Source organism: Juglans regia, chromosome 13 (assembly GCF_001411555.2).
Source record: "Juglans regia cultivar Chandler chromosome 13, Walnut 2.0, whole genome shotgun sequence".
NCBI classification, from domain to species: Eukaryota; Viridiplantae; Streptophyta; class Magnoliopsida; order Fagales; family Juglandaceae; genus Juglans; species Juglans regia.
The window spans coordinates 6,216,311-6,230,773 of NC_049913.1; the positions used below are offsets into that span (position 1 = coordinate 6,216,311).

The 14,463-nt window shown below is 32.6% G+C and overlaps 1 protein-coding gene across 1 annotated transcript; it reads left to right on the forward strand.

Annotated features, from left to right (window-relative positions):
• Positions 1-6,272: 6,272 nt before the first annotated feature.
• On the forward strand, positions 6,273-7,402 carry LOC108993418 (glycine-rich protein 2-like). Its single transcript, XM_018968331.2, has one exon. It carries the CDS (start codon positions 6,365-6,367, stop codon positions 6,974-6,976), a length of 612 nt encoding a protein of 203 aa, XP_018823876.1. The 5' UTR covers positions 6,273-6,364; the 3' UTR covers positions 6,977-7,402.
• Positions 7,403-14,463: the final 7,061 nt, after the last annotated feature.

A 14,463-nucleotide genomic window follows, 5' to 3' on the forward strand; every position in this document is an offset into this window, starting at 1 on the left:
TCCGTTTTGACTTTTTTTTTTCTCTTACGAATGATTACAATGGTTAGTGTGTGATGATGTCATAATAGCAAGTTAGCGACCCATGATCTTAGTTTTGTGTCGCTGATGTCCCGTGGTTTTTTCAAAGCCAGAACTCACAGCCAGTACGTACCATATAAATAAATAAATATGCAGTGAAATTAATGGCATGGCCGAGTGACAATGTTCTCCAAACATATGCCTCTGAATGGGGCCAGGCCTATGCTTTCTTATTCGAAAGTACTGCACAGCCAGCCCAAGGGCCAAGTCCCTCAGAATCCCGTCCTCAAATGGGTTTGCTATGGGTTCTGCCCATACACAAATGTGTTGTGTTGTGTTGTGAAGAGATCCAAACTCAACTTATCTCAATTCATAACTAGTTAACAGTAATCAAGATTAGTAAATTTTTCTTTTCCTTTTTCCTTTCCAGGAGGAAATTAGGCATTTGATGGATTTTCTTCCGGAACATAAAATTGAGAAGAGAAAAGAAGTAAAAACAAACAAACAGAGTAAAAAAAAAAAAAAAACAAAGACAAAGGAAGAACAAGTGCAATGGCTCTAACACAACGCCTTTATGGTACAGAGTTTACCTTTTCTAATCTTTTGGGTCACGAGGTCGTACGCCTATACCCACCACGTCTCAGAAAGAAAGACAGACCCTTTGACTGCCCCGTCCTTGGATTCACTTTCAGTATCCGCAGTAAATTTCTGCAAAATGTTACCAAACAAATTAAACAGTAAAAAAAATATATTTGCATTTGTAGCACTTTATATTGTAAAAAAATTACAAATGATATCCGCCTAACACTTTTTTGACAATATATTTTATAAATATGTTTTCAAATAAAGATAATTTTTTTAAATATAGTTATTTGTATAAATTCACAATATATTTTATAATTATATTTTAAAACAAATATATTCTTATAAAGTTGTTATTTTTTTAAAGACCATGCATTTCAAAAAGCAATTATATAATATTGTAAGTTTATCATTTTTCATTACATTAATAATGCTATCATAAGTTTTACGCAAGACCCATCATTAAAGATTGAGTTATTTCACATGGATTTTAGATCTGTTTATTTTTTTAAAGAGAGTACGCGTGATTTGCACACCCTATATTATAAAAATCATTTTTCATTATGTTTTCCTCTTAACTAGAATTCCAAGAGATTTTTTTTAAAAATATCATGTCATGCAGAATCTTTTTAAATATGGTTCAAATAATTATTTATAAAATACATTCTATTGTACAGTTTCGGGACTAATTATATATTATATATAAATATTTATATGTATAAATAAACTAACAACTAATAGAATAAATAGATATATATATATATATATGTAATTGTATATCATCCATATGTATGTGTATTTGGAAGAATTAAAGATTTATAAGATAAATATACGTTGAAAAAATTATAAACTTAAGTTGAGGCATAAAAATAAAGAAAATAATAAAAGAGAAATTGTTAAAAATAATGATATTTAAAAAAGAGAGAATGAGTGGACATATTTAAAGTAATAAAAAATTTAAATTATATAAATATATTTTATATTCTAGAATTAATTAAATACTATCTAGATTTAAAATTTTAAAAAATGTCATCCAAACACAAAAAAATTACAAAAATAGTCTGAAATGAAATAGAGTTCAAAATGGCCATAATTTGACTAGAATAGTCAAAATAGACTGGAATGGGCTGAAATTTGGAGTGAAATGAAATAATAGGATATAGTGTATTAGATACTAGAACAAAAAATTCCAACCAAAACGAAACAAAATTAAAAAATATGTCTCCAACTCCAGTATCTTTTCCACCTCGCCCTATCCATAGGTTTATATAAATATATTTATATATATATATATATATATATATTTAGCTTCTCCTAACTAAATATCTACATATCATCATGTCATCCTCCTTGCTTGGTGGATATACCAATATAAGGGAAAAGTAAAATAGTTTATCTCTTCACTTTGTCTCGTGTTTAATCGCTCATGCATTTTATTTGTTATAATAGTTAAGTGATTATTAATATATGTGTGTATTTTTAAAAAATATTTAAAAGAAAAAAAGACAATTGCACAGTGATCATGCCCAACAATAAATACTGCAAGGTTGAATAGCAGCATTCAAGGAAAAATTAGTACTGCTCATTCAAGTTTCAGCCCGAAAATCTATGTATATTCGGACTAAAATTCGAGTTTCCAATTCAAGCCAGAAACTGGATTAAAATCGGTTTTTATAAATCTGGAATCTGGGTTGCACCTAGGGTATTTTTTTTTTTAATCAAAGTTACATGTTATGAATATTTTTTCAAGAAAAAAAATGTTGATGCACTATTTAAACTCTATTTATTTAATTTTTTAAAACAAAGCCTACAAATTCCTTAGCCACCAATAAAAAACTACACGGAGAATAGAGTAAAATGAAAATTCATGAAATAGATGATTTATTGGATATAATATGTATTTATTTTTGAATTTCTGTCTATTTAGTTATTAGAAATAAACCAAAAAAATTAAAAATCAAAACATTCAAATTGAAAAAAAAAAATAAAAAATACAGGATTGTAAATCCAATATTCGGACTGAGTGTATTCGAGTTTTTTTATGAGCAAATCTGGACCGGACCCAAAAAAAACTCGACAGGATGAATAGACCTAGAAAAAATTACCACAGGGTGTGAAGGCTACTTGCTAGTTAAGCCGTGCCGACACATCTCAACACCTCCCACTCATGTGAGGTATTCCGGCCACCGTTAATTAAGGCCAGTCAATGCTAGCTATCCAATTATATTTCAATTTTTTCTTAACTAATTATTTAAAGGAGATTTTTGGTTCTTTTATCAATTAAGTTTAAATAAATAAGTATAATTTTTTATATAATTATATTTTATATTACAAATATTTTTATAAAATAATATATAAAAATATATTTTATTTAAAACATTATTATATATGAAAAATAAATTTTCAATTAAAAAACATCCAAGGCAGGAAAGATTAGTAAAAGTCACATGTAAGTTAATTGAAACAATTTTTTTAAATATAATTGAAATACTTCTACTGTTTAGAAGGGTGAAGAGAAGGGATAATGATAGATTTACTATCATTCTACCACCATTCCACTTCTCTATAATATATTTGAAATTTTTATTATTTTTTAAATATTTTTTTAACATTCTTAATCATTAAAAAAAATTTTAAAAATATACAATTTTATTAATATTTACTTTTTTAATTATTAAGTAAAAATAAATTAAATTAAAAAATTTTAAAAACTAAAAAAATAATAAATAAGTGATAGAAAGTAAATTATAATTAACGTCGAGAGTAACCATTCAAGCTGATCCTTGTTATTATTAGATTGTTTTTTTTAAATTTTTTTAATATATTTAAATATTAAAAAAATAAAAAAAAATCTCAATAAATTTAAAATTATTTTTTTAATTATTATCAAATTGAGAGTTAAGTTACAATTCAAAGAAGCTGCAAATCTTTTTGATGGGAGGGACAGCACATTGATATCTACGTCCCATCACCCTACAGAGCCACATGTGTTTGACCGTCAATTGACCTTTTGACCATTTCCAAAAAAGTAGTGCTACAGCATGGATTTATTATTTACATTTTTTTAAAATTATTTTTTATATAATTTTTTTAATATTTTTTAATATTTTTAAAATAAAAAATAAATTTAGAATATTATTAAAAATAGTTTCTTAATCAAAACGTTAAAAAAAACAATATTAAAAAATATTTCTTTAATCACAAAGAAGTAAAATAAAAATTATAAAAAAATATTTTTTATTTTACTTCGTGATTAAGACAATATTGTTTAATAATATTATGAATTTTTTTCGAATGATGCTAGAGCCACCGTTGAAGTAATATAGTGTTTTTTCATATATTTTTTTAAGTTATTTTTTATATAGATGTTTTTAATACTTTTAAATATTTTAAAAAATAAAATAAATTTAAAATATTATTAAAAAATACTTTCTTAACCAGAAAGTAAAAAAAAAATTATTAAAAAATATTTTCTTAATTACGAAGTAAAATAAAAAATATTTTTTTATTTTATTTGGTGATTAAGAAAATATTTTTTCATAATTTAATAAATTTTTATTTTTTTAAAATATTAAAAATTATTTAAAAAATCTATATAAAACAAAAAATTAAAATACATATATATAAAAAAAATACAGGAGCGCTCTAGCATTATTCTTCCAAAAAACCTCCCATCGATTTTTCCAATAAATAAATAAATTAAAAAGATTAGTACGCAATCCAGTTTCTATCGGTTTTGACACGTGTCCAATTAACATCAAAACTGACCGTCTCACCACATCCAATCGAACGGTCTGAAATTCGTTCAGTACAAATTCATCCAAACCGTTGGATCGCATCGGGGAAGTGGTTTGGGATTTCCCAGAGTAGGGAGCTGGAGCTTTTCATTCACAAATTATCTCATTTTATTTATATTTTTTTAAAATTTTTGTATAAAATATTATAAATAATTTATTTTTTTTATTTTAAAATAAAAAATAATATTAAAAAATAATATTCTAATAATATTTTAATCAATTTTTAATTTATTTAATCTCATTTTTATAACTAAACAAAATCTTAAAAATGGATAATAAACAGTCAAAATATTATCGAAGGATGAATGAATGAATTCATATGATTTGCTTAGGAAAAAAAAAAAAAGAATTCATATGATTTAGTGCTGTTATTTGATATTTAAGATTTAATGTTGGGGAGATAAATATAGTAGGTCTTATAGTGTTAATAGCTGTTTAAGTAAATTCTTCAAACAGTATTAAATACTTGATGAATATATAAAGTTATAATTTGTTTATCTCGTGTTATGAATCTTAAAATTAAAAAAAAAAAAAAAAGAATCTCAAATCCAAAAAAATAGGTGACAGTAAATCCTTTAATTATAAATTAATATTTATATAACAATTTTAATAATATAAACTTTAACGGAAGGAGAATATGATGTTATCTATATTTCAGGATATTTAATAATTTTTATATGAAGTGACTTCTCATATCTACTACTTAAACAGATATTCATTACCATAAGCGTAATTGAAAATGGTTAATTGCAAATTTAATATCTGAATTTTTACGTTTTTATGATAAAGTACTATGATTTTTTAATTTCTACAAAAATTATACCTAAATCTTATGGAACTCATAATTAAGTATCTATGTGGATCTTTTATTATAAAATTAACAATAGGATTGTTATCTACAATCAATATATTATGTGTCAATCTTTTATTGGTTGGGGTGCATATTGATATGGAATACTAGCAAATCAGATATTAATTATTTAACTCGAGATTAACATATATAAATAATTATGAATTTTTTAAAATGCAAGTATCACTTTTATAAAATTTAAAAAATAAGGCCTTGAATTTTCAGAAGTTTTACAATTAACCCAATTTAAAATTTAAAAAATTTGGGTGGAATAACATTATGGGTAGTGCTACAGCTCCCGCTAGGGCTGCCGCATGTATTTACTATTTACATGTATTTTTTTTAAATTGTTTTATATATATATTTTTTTAATATTTTTTAATATTTTTAAAATATAAAATAAATTTAGAACATCATTAAAAATACTTTCTTAATCAAAAAGTAAAAATAAAATTATTAAAAAATACTTCCTTAATCACGAAGTAAAATAAAAATTATAAAAAATATTTTTTATTTTACTTCGTGATTATAAAAGTATTGTTTAATAATATTATGAATTTTTTTATAAAGGATGATGATAGAGCCACCGCTAAGAGCTCCCGCTGGTTCTAACATAGTGTTTTTCATGTGTTTATTTAAATTATTTTTTATATAGATGTTTTTAATACTTTTAAATATTTTTAAAAATAAAATAAATTTAAAAAATCATTAAAAAATATTTTCTTAATCAAAAAGTAAAAAAAAATTATTAAAAAATACTTTCTTAATCACGAAGTAAAATAAAAAATATTAAAAAATATTTTACTTTATGATTAAGAAAGTGTTTTTCAATAATTTAATAAATTTTTTATTTTTTTAAAATATTTAAAATTATTAAAAAAATCTATATAAAATAAAAAACAAAAAAAAAACATATAAAAAAATACAGAGAGCTCCCAGCGATTATTCATAACATTATTCTGATGATGTGGCACTCACACCGAAGATTTCGTTTCCCTGGCTTTGCATATAAGTACTCCCACAACCGTAACGCCAAAAATCACACACCCTTGAAGTTTTCTAGGGTTTGTTGTTGGTGTGTGATTCTTTTAGGGTTTCTTTGGTGGTGGCGAAGGAAATGGGCGAGAGGCTGAGCGGGACTGTGAAGTGGTTCAATGACCAGAAGGGGTTCGGGTTCATAACCCCGGACGATGGTGGGGAGGAGGTGTTCGTGCACCAGTCCTCGATCCGATCCGATGGATTTCGGAGTCTGGGTGAAGGGGAGGCCGTGGAGTACCAGATCGAGTCAGGTAACGACGGCCGCACGAAGGCTGTTGATGTCACCGGCCCATCTGAGGGTCCCGTGCAGGGCAGCCGAGGAGGCGGAGGCGGTGGCGGAGGAGGCGGGAGAAGTGGACGTGGCGGAGGAGGCGGGGGATATGGTGGCGGTGGGTACGGTGGAGGAGGTGGTGGATATGGTGGGGGTGGTGGGTATGGTAGTGGGAGATCAGGTGGTAGAGGAGGAGGCGGCGGCGGTTATGGGAGTGGTGGTTATGGCGGTGGGTACGGTGGTGGAGGGGGCGGCGGGAGTTGCTACAAGTGTGGCGAAAGTGGGCATTTTGCGAGGGACTGTTATCAGAGTGGAGGTGGAGCCGGCGGCGGTGGAGCAGGCGGTGGTGGCGGTGGGAATTGCTACAACTGTGGCGAGACTGGGCATTTCGCTAGGGAGTGTCCTAACAGTGCTCGTTGATCTGCTGGGGTAATTGTGTTCTTCTGAACACATTTTAATGCTTTATCTGGTTTATTATAGGAGTTGATCTTTCGGGTGGTTTCTTGGTGACCCACTTTTGGTTTGGTGTTTATGTTTCTGGGTCGCTCTTATTAGTAGTCTGTTTGGATTTATTAGTATTTGATTAGTTTCTCAGATGGGTTGCTGCTTCTATTTTGATGTTTCTTATTGTCAGTGATAGTGTGTTTTGGCTGCGACAGAGTAGAGGCTGCGAAGTGATGAAGTAGATGCTCAGTTTCATGTTAACTCTCTCTGATTTGAGTTTCTATACACATTATATGAATACTGCTGCTTTTAGATTCACTAGTGCTTCTCAAGATCTTGTTTCTGGTTTGTTGTTATATTGTGGGCAATATAAGCATACAATAGATCTGAAGATTGAACATTTTTAGGTGGACATCTTCAGTCCCTCGTATTTTATTGGCTTCTGGGGAAGTAAAACTATCTGCTTGCAATTGAAGTGTCTGATTGGTGAATTTAGAACATAATGTCTTTTCTTTTCATATGATGGATGTTTTGGAGGTGGGGGATTCGCTGTGGTGAAGGAGCTTTGCTTTTACTACTTTAGAAAAAAGTTGAGCCCGATTGGTCCATCACCACAGTAATAATGCTACGGACATCCCTATGGAGGAATCATTTTTGTGGCTCTTTGTTCTTTTTGATAGGTATAAAATGACTTGTTTGGTAAAAATAAGTTAGAAGAAACAGGTTGATAAGAAAAGGGAAAGAGAAAATGCTGCTATGCTTTGATCACCTTCCTCAGCCTTGATTTTCTACGTTTTGACCCTCCTATATTGAGACTTTGAGAGTAGTGACCCTCAAAGGCTCAAACACTCTTTAATTATGATTGCGAAATTCAATTCTATTGCTCCCCACCGATGCTTTACGTCCATTTTATAAGTATGACTTGTTCAAACATGGAAACGTCAATCCTTGAAAGATGGCTGTACAGTCCCAAAAAAGAGAACGGGGACAGCTAGTTTAAAGCTGGTATGCAATTAAGTCGGGATAACTGGTGGAATGTGATTAAATTTTGGGTAAGATAAAGATTATGATGTTGCTACTAATATCATAAAATAATCTGTCAAGTTTCATCCTCACTGCCTTGTTCTTGGTGTATACGGTTGAGTGATTCCAATATTAACGTTAGATAGAGTCTTTAGTTATGTAAAGTTGTCGATATTTTTTAAAACAAAATAGGACCACAATTAAAAAGAAAAGAATTTTCCACGTGTCCTAGATTTGTATTTTTAAATGTACGGAACTTGTAGACGACATGTCATTTCCTGCTCCGGTTGTATAAAATCATAAATCCGTTTTAAGACATCCAGCGGATCCAACAAGGTTAGTTTCATTCTTTTTCACTCAGCTTACCCGACGGTGTTGATTTAATCGCCTTCAGGCTTCGGTCACTGTTGGTTTTGGACCTTTGGTCCCTATCAATAAAGGCCGGACGGACTTATGAGACGAGGACCCAACATGTCGGTTCATGGGTCCGGGCTTCCTTATTCTAGCTGTTCTGTCCCACTTTTCTCATATTTCAAGAGTGTTTTAGCAGGTTTGGATTGGAGGTGAGATGAGAATTTTATATTTTATTTAAAAAATTAAAAAATTATATTTTAATATTATTATTATTTTAAGATTTAAAAAAAGTGAATTGAAATTTAAAAAAGTTAAATTATTTATTATATTTTATATGAAAATTTGAAAAAATTGTAATGATAAGATAAAAATTTTATGTCTCATTCAACCTCCCAAACCTTAGCTTTGGACCTTGTCCCTCCAGTTTAATGCCATTCCAAGAAGCATTTCCCAGTTTTGTGTCATCCGATTGTTCTAATAAATAGTTTTGATTTATCTCCCAGCAAAACCATTTATGAAAATTAGTTGTTATGCAAGTAACTCAATTTACTTTCGTTCTAATATCATCTAAAAAAAAAAACTTTCGTTCTAATTCGGGGTGAGTTAAAATATTAATTAATTGCTTTCATTCAAAATCAGGGGTGAACCCCTTTTCTTATTTTTGAGAAACCTTTTAGATATAAAACTTAACAATTAACATGCTAGAGGAACATGGTGCAGCCCCTTTCTTTCCGGTTTTTGTTTTGTTTTCCATCTATAGCAAGGAGAAGTGTCTATCTATTGCTTTCCGGAGCCTAACGACCGCCATGTGTTCCACAACAAGACTCTCTAGTTGCCAATCCTTCAGACGGTTGAAATAGAATGTCGAACGGAGTGGCGCGTGTGAGATCCATGCACCGCTGCACTGAGGAGTGTGTCAAAACCAATGTTTTGAATACCGTACCGGACGTCGTACCGGTCAAGGCACTAGAACGAAATATTTCGATACCGATACCGTTTCGGAATAGTGTTTCGGGATAGTCGATATATAAATAAATTATATATATAAATATATTTCAAAATAATAGTCTATATATAAATAAATTATATATAAATACATATATATATATAAATTATAAATAGTCTAGTCTAAATTAGGGGTTAAAAAATAAATTTGTAGTTTGAAAAAATGAAAAAAAAAAAAAAATACAGGCCGAAATATCGGCCGGTACCGGCCGAAATATAGGCCGAAATTCAGTCCGAAATGGCCGGTACCGGCCGGACGGCCGAAACGAAAAATTTCGGCCGTACCGGCTGGTACGGTACGAAATTTAAAATTTTGGTCAAAACCCCAAGTTTAATGGCTCACGACCAAGCTGTCAGACATGCCTTGATAGGCCAATGGCTGATGCCTTTGACATTGTCACTGACAAGGCTTGATAGCCACACAGCCCATGCCTCGACATTGTCGCTAACAAGCAAACCCAGTGCGCCCAGTACGCCCAGTGTGCGCAGTACAGCCCCAGCGCCCAAGCACCTTGCCTAGGCCATGCCATCCCAAAAGCAGCACAGCCCCAACGCCTAGGCTCATGCTTGAGCCATTCCAGCCACACGCCAGCAGCTATGCCAGCCATACCCATGGCCCATGCCATGGACTAGCCTAGGACACCAAGGTCCAACACATGCCACGGGCCATCATGGGGCCTATGCAAGACCTATTTTATAAGGGGGTCTTTTTGGGTTTCCCACTTATGTTATTACTTTAAATATGATCTTTAGACATTTCATTTACATCTTTTGGCAATTTTCTTTGTGGACGGTTTTATTGTTCTTGAGATGTTTTATGTGCTTTTACATTTAGGGCTCGTTTGTTTTCAGAGATGAGATGAGATTAAAATTAAAAAGTTGAATAAAATATTGTTAAAATATATTTTTTAATATTATTTTTGTTTTGAGATTTGAAAAAGTTGAATTGTTTATTTTATTTTGTATTGGAAGTTGGGAAAGTTGTAATGATTAGATGAGATGAGATGAAATGTTTTCTGAAAACAAATGAGGCCTTAGCCTACTTGAGTGTAATTTGTGAATCCCAAAATGAGGAACATCACCTTGCAATTCATGAATAGGTGTTGTTTCATTTATCTATCTTAGTATTTTCATCACCTTGCAATCTGTGAGTAAGTGTTGATTTTCTTTATGTCTATCTTATGATTATTTTCCATTCAATACCCAAATTATCCATTGTTTGTTCATATATTTTCTAGTTTATTCATATATTTTCTTGCATTTTCTCATATAACAAACATACTCCAAGCTTCATATTTCATATTCTTTGATTTCCTACATTAAGGACGTTCCTAAAACATAGCCTTCATCTATTCAAAGTGTCTTTTTTGAAACCCTAGCCTTCCATAAGGATTTTCTACATTTTAGGAATCCTAACCCTAGCTTCCCTTTGCAATTTCTATATTTTAAGATCATCTCCTGACCTAGTCAAAACCCTAATCCATCTTCCAATCCCTCAAAATTCGAAATACACCCCTTACCCTTATTCAAACCTCAAATCCTAACAACTCTCATCCATCTTATCATTTAGGATCAAACCCTAGCCACCTTATCCATCATCCAAATCCTATCTTCCATATCCAAATCCCTAAATATTAGGAATAACCCTAGATCAATTCAAACCATAATTTCTATCCCTTTCTTGCCCTAGCCGAAACAATCTAGTCCTAATCTATCCCCTCCAATTTCGAAATTCCCCTTAGCCACCATCAAACTCTAGCCTTACTTCACCATACCAACCCTAATTATCACCCAAGTGGCGCCAACACTAAGGATCATCATCAAACCGTGCCACATTGCATCAAACACACAAATTCATCACTTAGATCACTCCAACTCATCATCATCATCAATTTCATTGCTAAACATCATACCTCCATCAACCTAGGGACCCTTTATTGCCATAATTCGTTCAAGGCCAAACAAGTTGGCAAGAGACATTCGGTCATCACAAGGCAAAGCAAGCTAGCAGATCCTTAATGTTTAGGGACTTGATCGAGGTCCCTAACAGAGTGCTTGTTGCTGCCACGCGCAGTATTTTTGAGGCCAGCGACCTTGGATTCTTCAGATCCGATTGACCTTGACTCTCCTAGAGTGGCGCGTAGCCTCCATGCGCGGCCACAGTCCCTGATCATTGTCCTTCGACGATTCGACACATCTCCTGTTTATTATCTACCTATATTTTCGCTTCTCCTAACTAAGGATTGTGGGAAAGAAGTAGTGTAAGTCTCCTACAACAAGTCTAGACCAACGAAATACAGCACAAATCTCTTAACTGTGACTTTCAGTCGTAGTATTATAGTCCGTTTATCAGACTGTATATAAACAAACTGTATCAAAACCGCTTTAAGCGGCTTCCCCTTGTGGAAAATGGGTGGGAGTCAAGTCATTGACCCCAAATCCCTTTTATTTTTATTTTTATTTGTTGTTTTGGGTTGAATGTTTGGACCTCTCACCCTATTGACTATTGTATCCTGTAACTGTTAAATATATCTATGATATGCTTGCTTTGAAAAAAATGCAAGAGGAACACAACATAGTCTTGCGGTACATTCTTATGGATTATGGAGAATAACAAATTTTAGGGGTAGTATTTTTCACCCAAAAAAAAAATGTCGGATTGCCACTAGCTTTTAATTACATCCGTCCTATACATAGTTACTGTAGCATAGACTAGGGTCAGGGGAAGGCTGGAAAGAGAAAGGAAATTGATGTCGCTGAACTTCACTGCTAATGATCTTTAGGGATGAGATATTTACCTAAGGAAAAGTCTTCTTGCAAGCGAGTTTGCACACCAAACTGCATACCAATGCTAACATGTAAGACATTTATTTAATGAAATTATACGAATTGAGACGGAAATGATTTTCGTGAGAGAAATGACCTTATTCTTCTCTCAAAAGTTTCATTCATTTGTTTTTCTTTTCAATAAAAAAAGTCATGTCAGTATCGGTACACGGTTTGGTGGGTCAAACCGTTTGTATCTAATAAGATGAAGGTATCTAATGAAAGTGTCAAGTTTTTGGCTGCATTCTCTACTTCTTATGGTTTTGGCTCCAATAATATGGTTGAAATTAGCGCTATTTTGGATGGATTGGGCTTCAGCCTGCAGTCGTGTAATAAAGAGATTGAATACGATTCCATGGTATCAATCAATTGGTTGCCGGGGAAAAGCTAAGTTCATCGGTTCTTGGTTTTCTGGAACAGATGTTAATTTCTTGTCAGGGAAATTAGTTTTACAGATAAAGTTAAGGAAAGGTAGAGACATGGGGAGACAAACAGGATTATTGTTCATCTAGCCAAGTTGGGGAGCAAAGGGTACCTCTAAGAAGTTTCTGGTTTTCAATGAGCTGCCAAGAAAGGTCAAAGGTTGCTTGGTGGCTGATTATCTGATTTGCTATGCTGCAAAGATATGCAAATGATTTGGATAATTGAGTTTTTTAGATGATTTGGTCGAGCTTTGTACAGTTGCCTGTAGGTGTTTACTCCCACCCAACTTGAGAGATGCGATAATACTTATTTTCTGAGACAGAAATAACGTTTTGTTGAAGGATTATGAATCTTATTTTCTGAGACAGAAATAACGTTTTGTTGAAGGATTATGAATCTTATTTTCTGAGACAGAAATAACGTTTTGTTGAAGGATTATGAATTATGCCACAAACACGTTTGAGTGGGAGTAATTATTCCGTCAAAGATTATGCTGGTTCTGCTTAATACTCTCAACATATTGTTAGCTATTGAAGTTTTCAGGGGAAAGGCAACATGTGTGTCGTCTACGATCAATGTCAGCAACAGAAAAGCAAAATAAAACTAATATCAGATCACTTATTGCAGTTAGGTACAGTTGAGATCATTACACTGCCACACTTTAGCGTTTGAGAAATGCATCTTACATATACAAACTTTCTGTGGTAAATTGTTGCGAACATTGTGGATTTTGAGCTTCCAAGCATGTCGCCCTTATTCACATCATTATTTTCTTGTGCCAGAGAATAAAGCCATATACTAGACAGAAAAAGGGCTTATTAACTGAAAAGATAGGTGACTTTATTTTTCCCGGCTGGCTTCGCATGCTCTTGCAAAAGTTGCATGGTTTTTCATTACGGGGAACTGTGGGCAACTTAATTTGCCAAGAAGCCTTTGTGGGAATATTGCAGATTATTAGATTCCCTCACAATATTCCACAATGTCTAGCTAGCAGCCTTATCAATCTACATTTTAGCAATACCCTCCAATCCGTATGTCATCACTTTCCTGCTTTCCATTTTCTTTAATTATTAGGGTATTTCTAGTTATTCTTTTGTCATCAACTCGCGTCTCAGATTCACGGAAGCTTTAAACGATGCTCTCTCCTCTGCTTTTATGACCTTTATTTCTTGAGATATCATTTTCATGATCTAAACGCCTGTGCCCTGATCAGTCAGAGGGCGAAAGCCGGGGAGAGCACCAGGGATTCGCTACAAAAATTTTAAAGGGACAATTGAAGCCATGGAACGATTGGTCTCTAGTAATATCTGCAGAACTGAGTGATGCTTAGATACTTTCCCGGAGTTGTATTTAGAAAAGAATAAAAGTGATCAGCATTGAATTAATGCTGCTGCCCCTGGTCCTGCTCCTGCTTGACTTTCCAATACTCGCCATCATAAAGCCAGTTCTAGCTTGCTCGTGATCTGCATTAGCATTGAAGTACGTAACTCGAACAGGATGCAGCCTTATGATATTTACAGGGTTCACAACATAGTTCTGTCAAAAGAATAACCCAGGAAGGCCAGGACCACCATTATAATTTATCTGCTTGCTATTGGCCGATTGTTGAACCAGGCATTCAAGGAAAGGAGGTAACTTGTACGTTACGTAGTTGGACATTGCATTCCCCAAGATATAAGGCTTAAAACAAGTACTAAATAATCATTAGAGAGTGTTTTCTTTCAGGGTTATTCTACATGCATGTATTATTGGGAAAAACCAACAGTACCGCAATTTTATAGGCACTCAGCCCCCTTGCTGGTGATCGTACATATAGTAAATAACGAGAGATA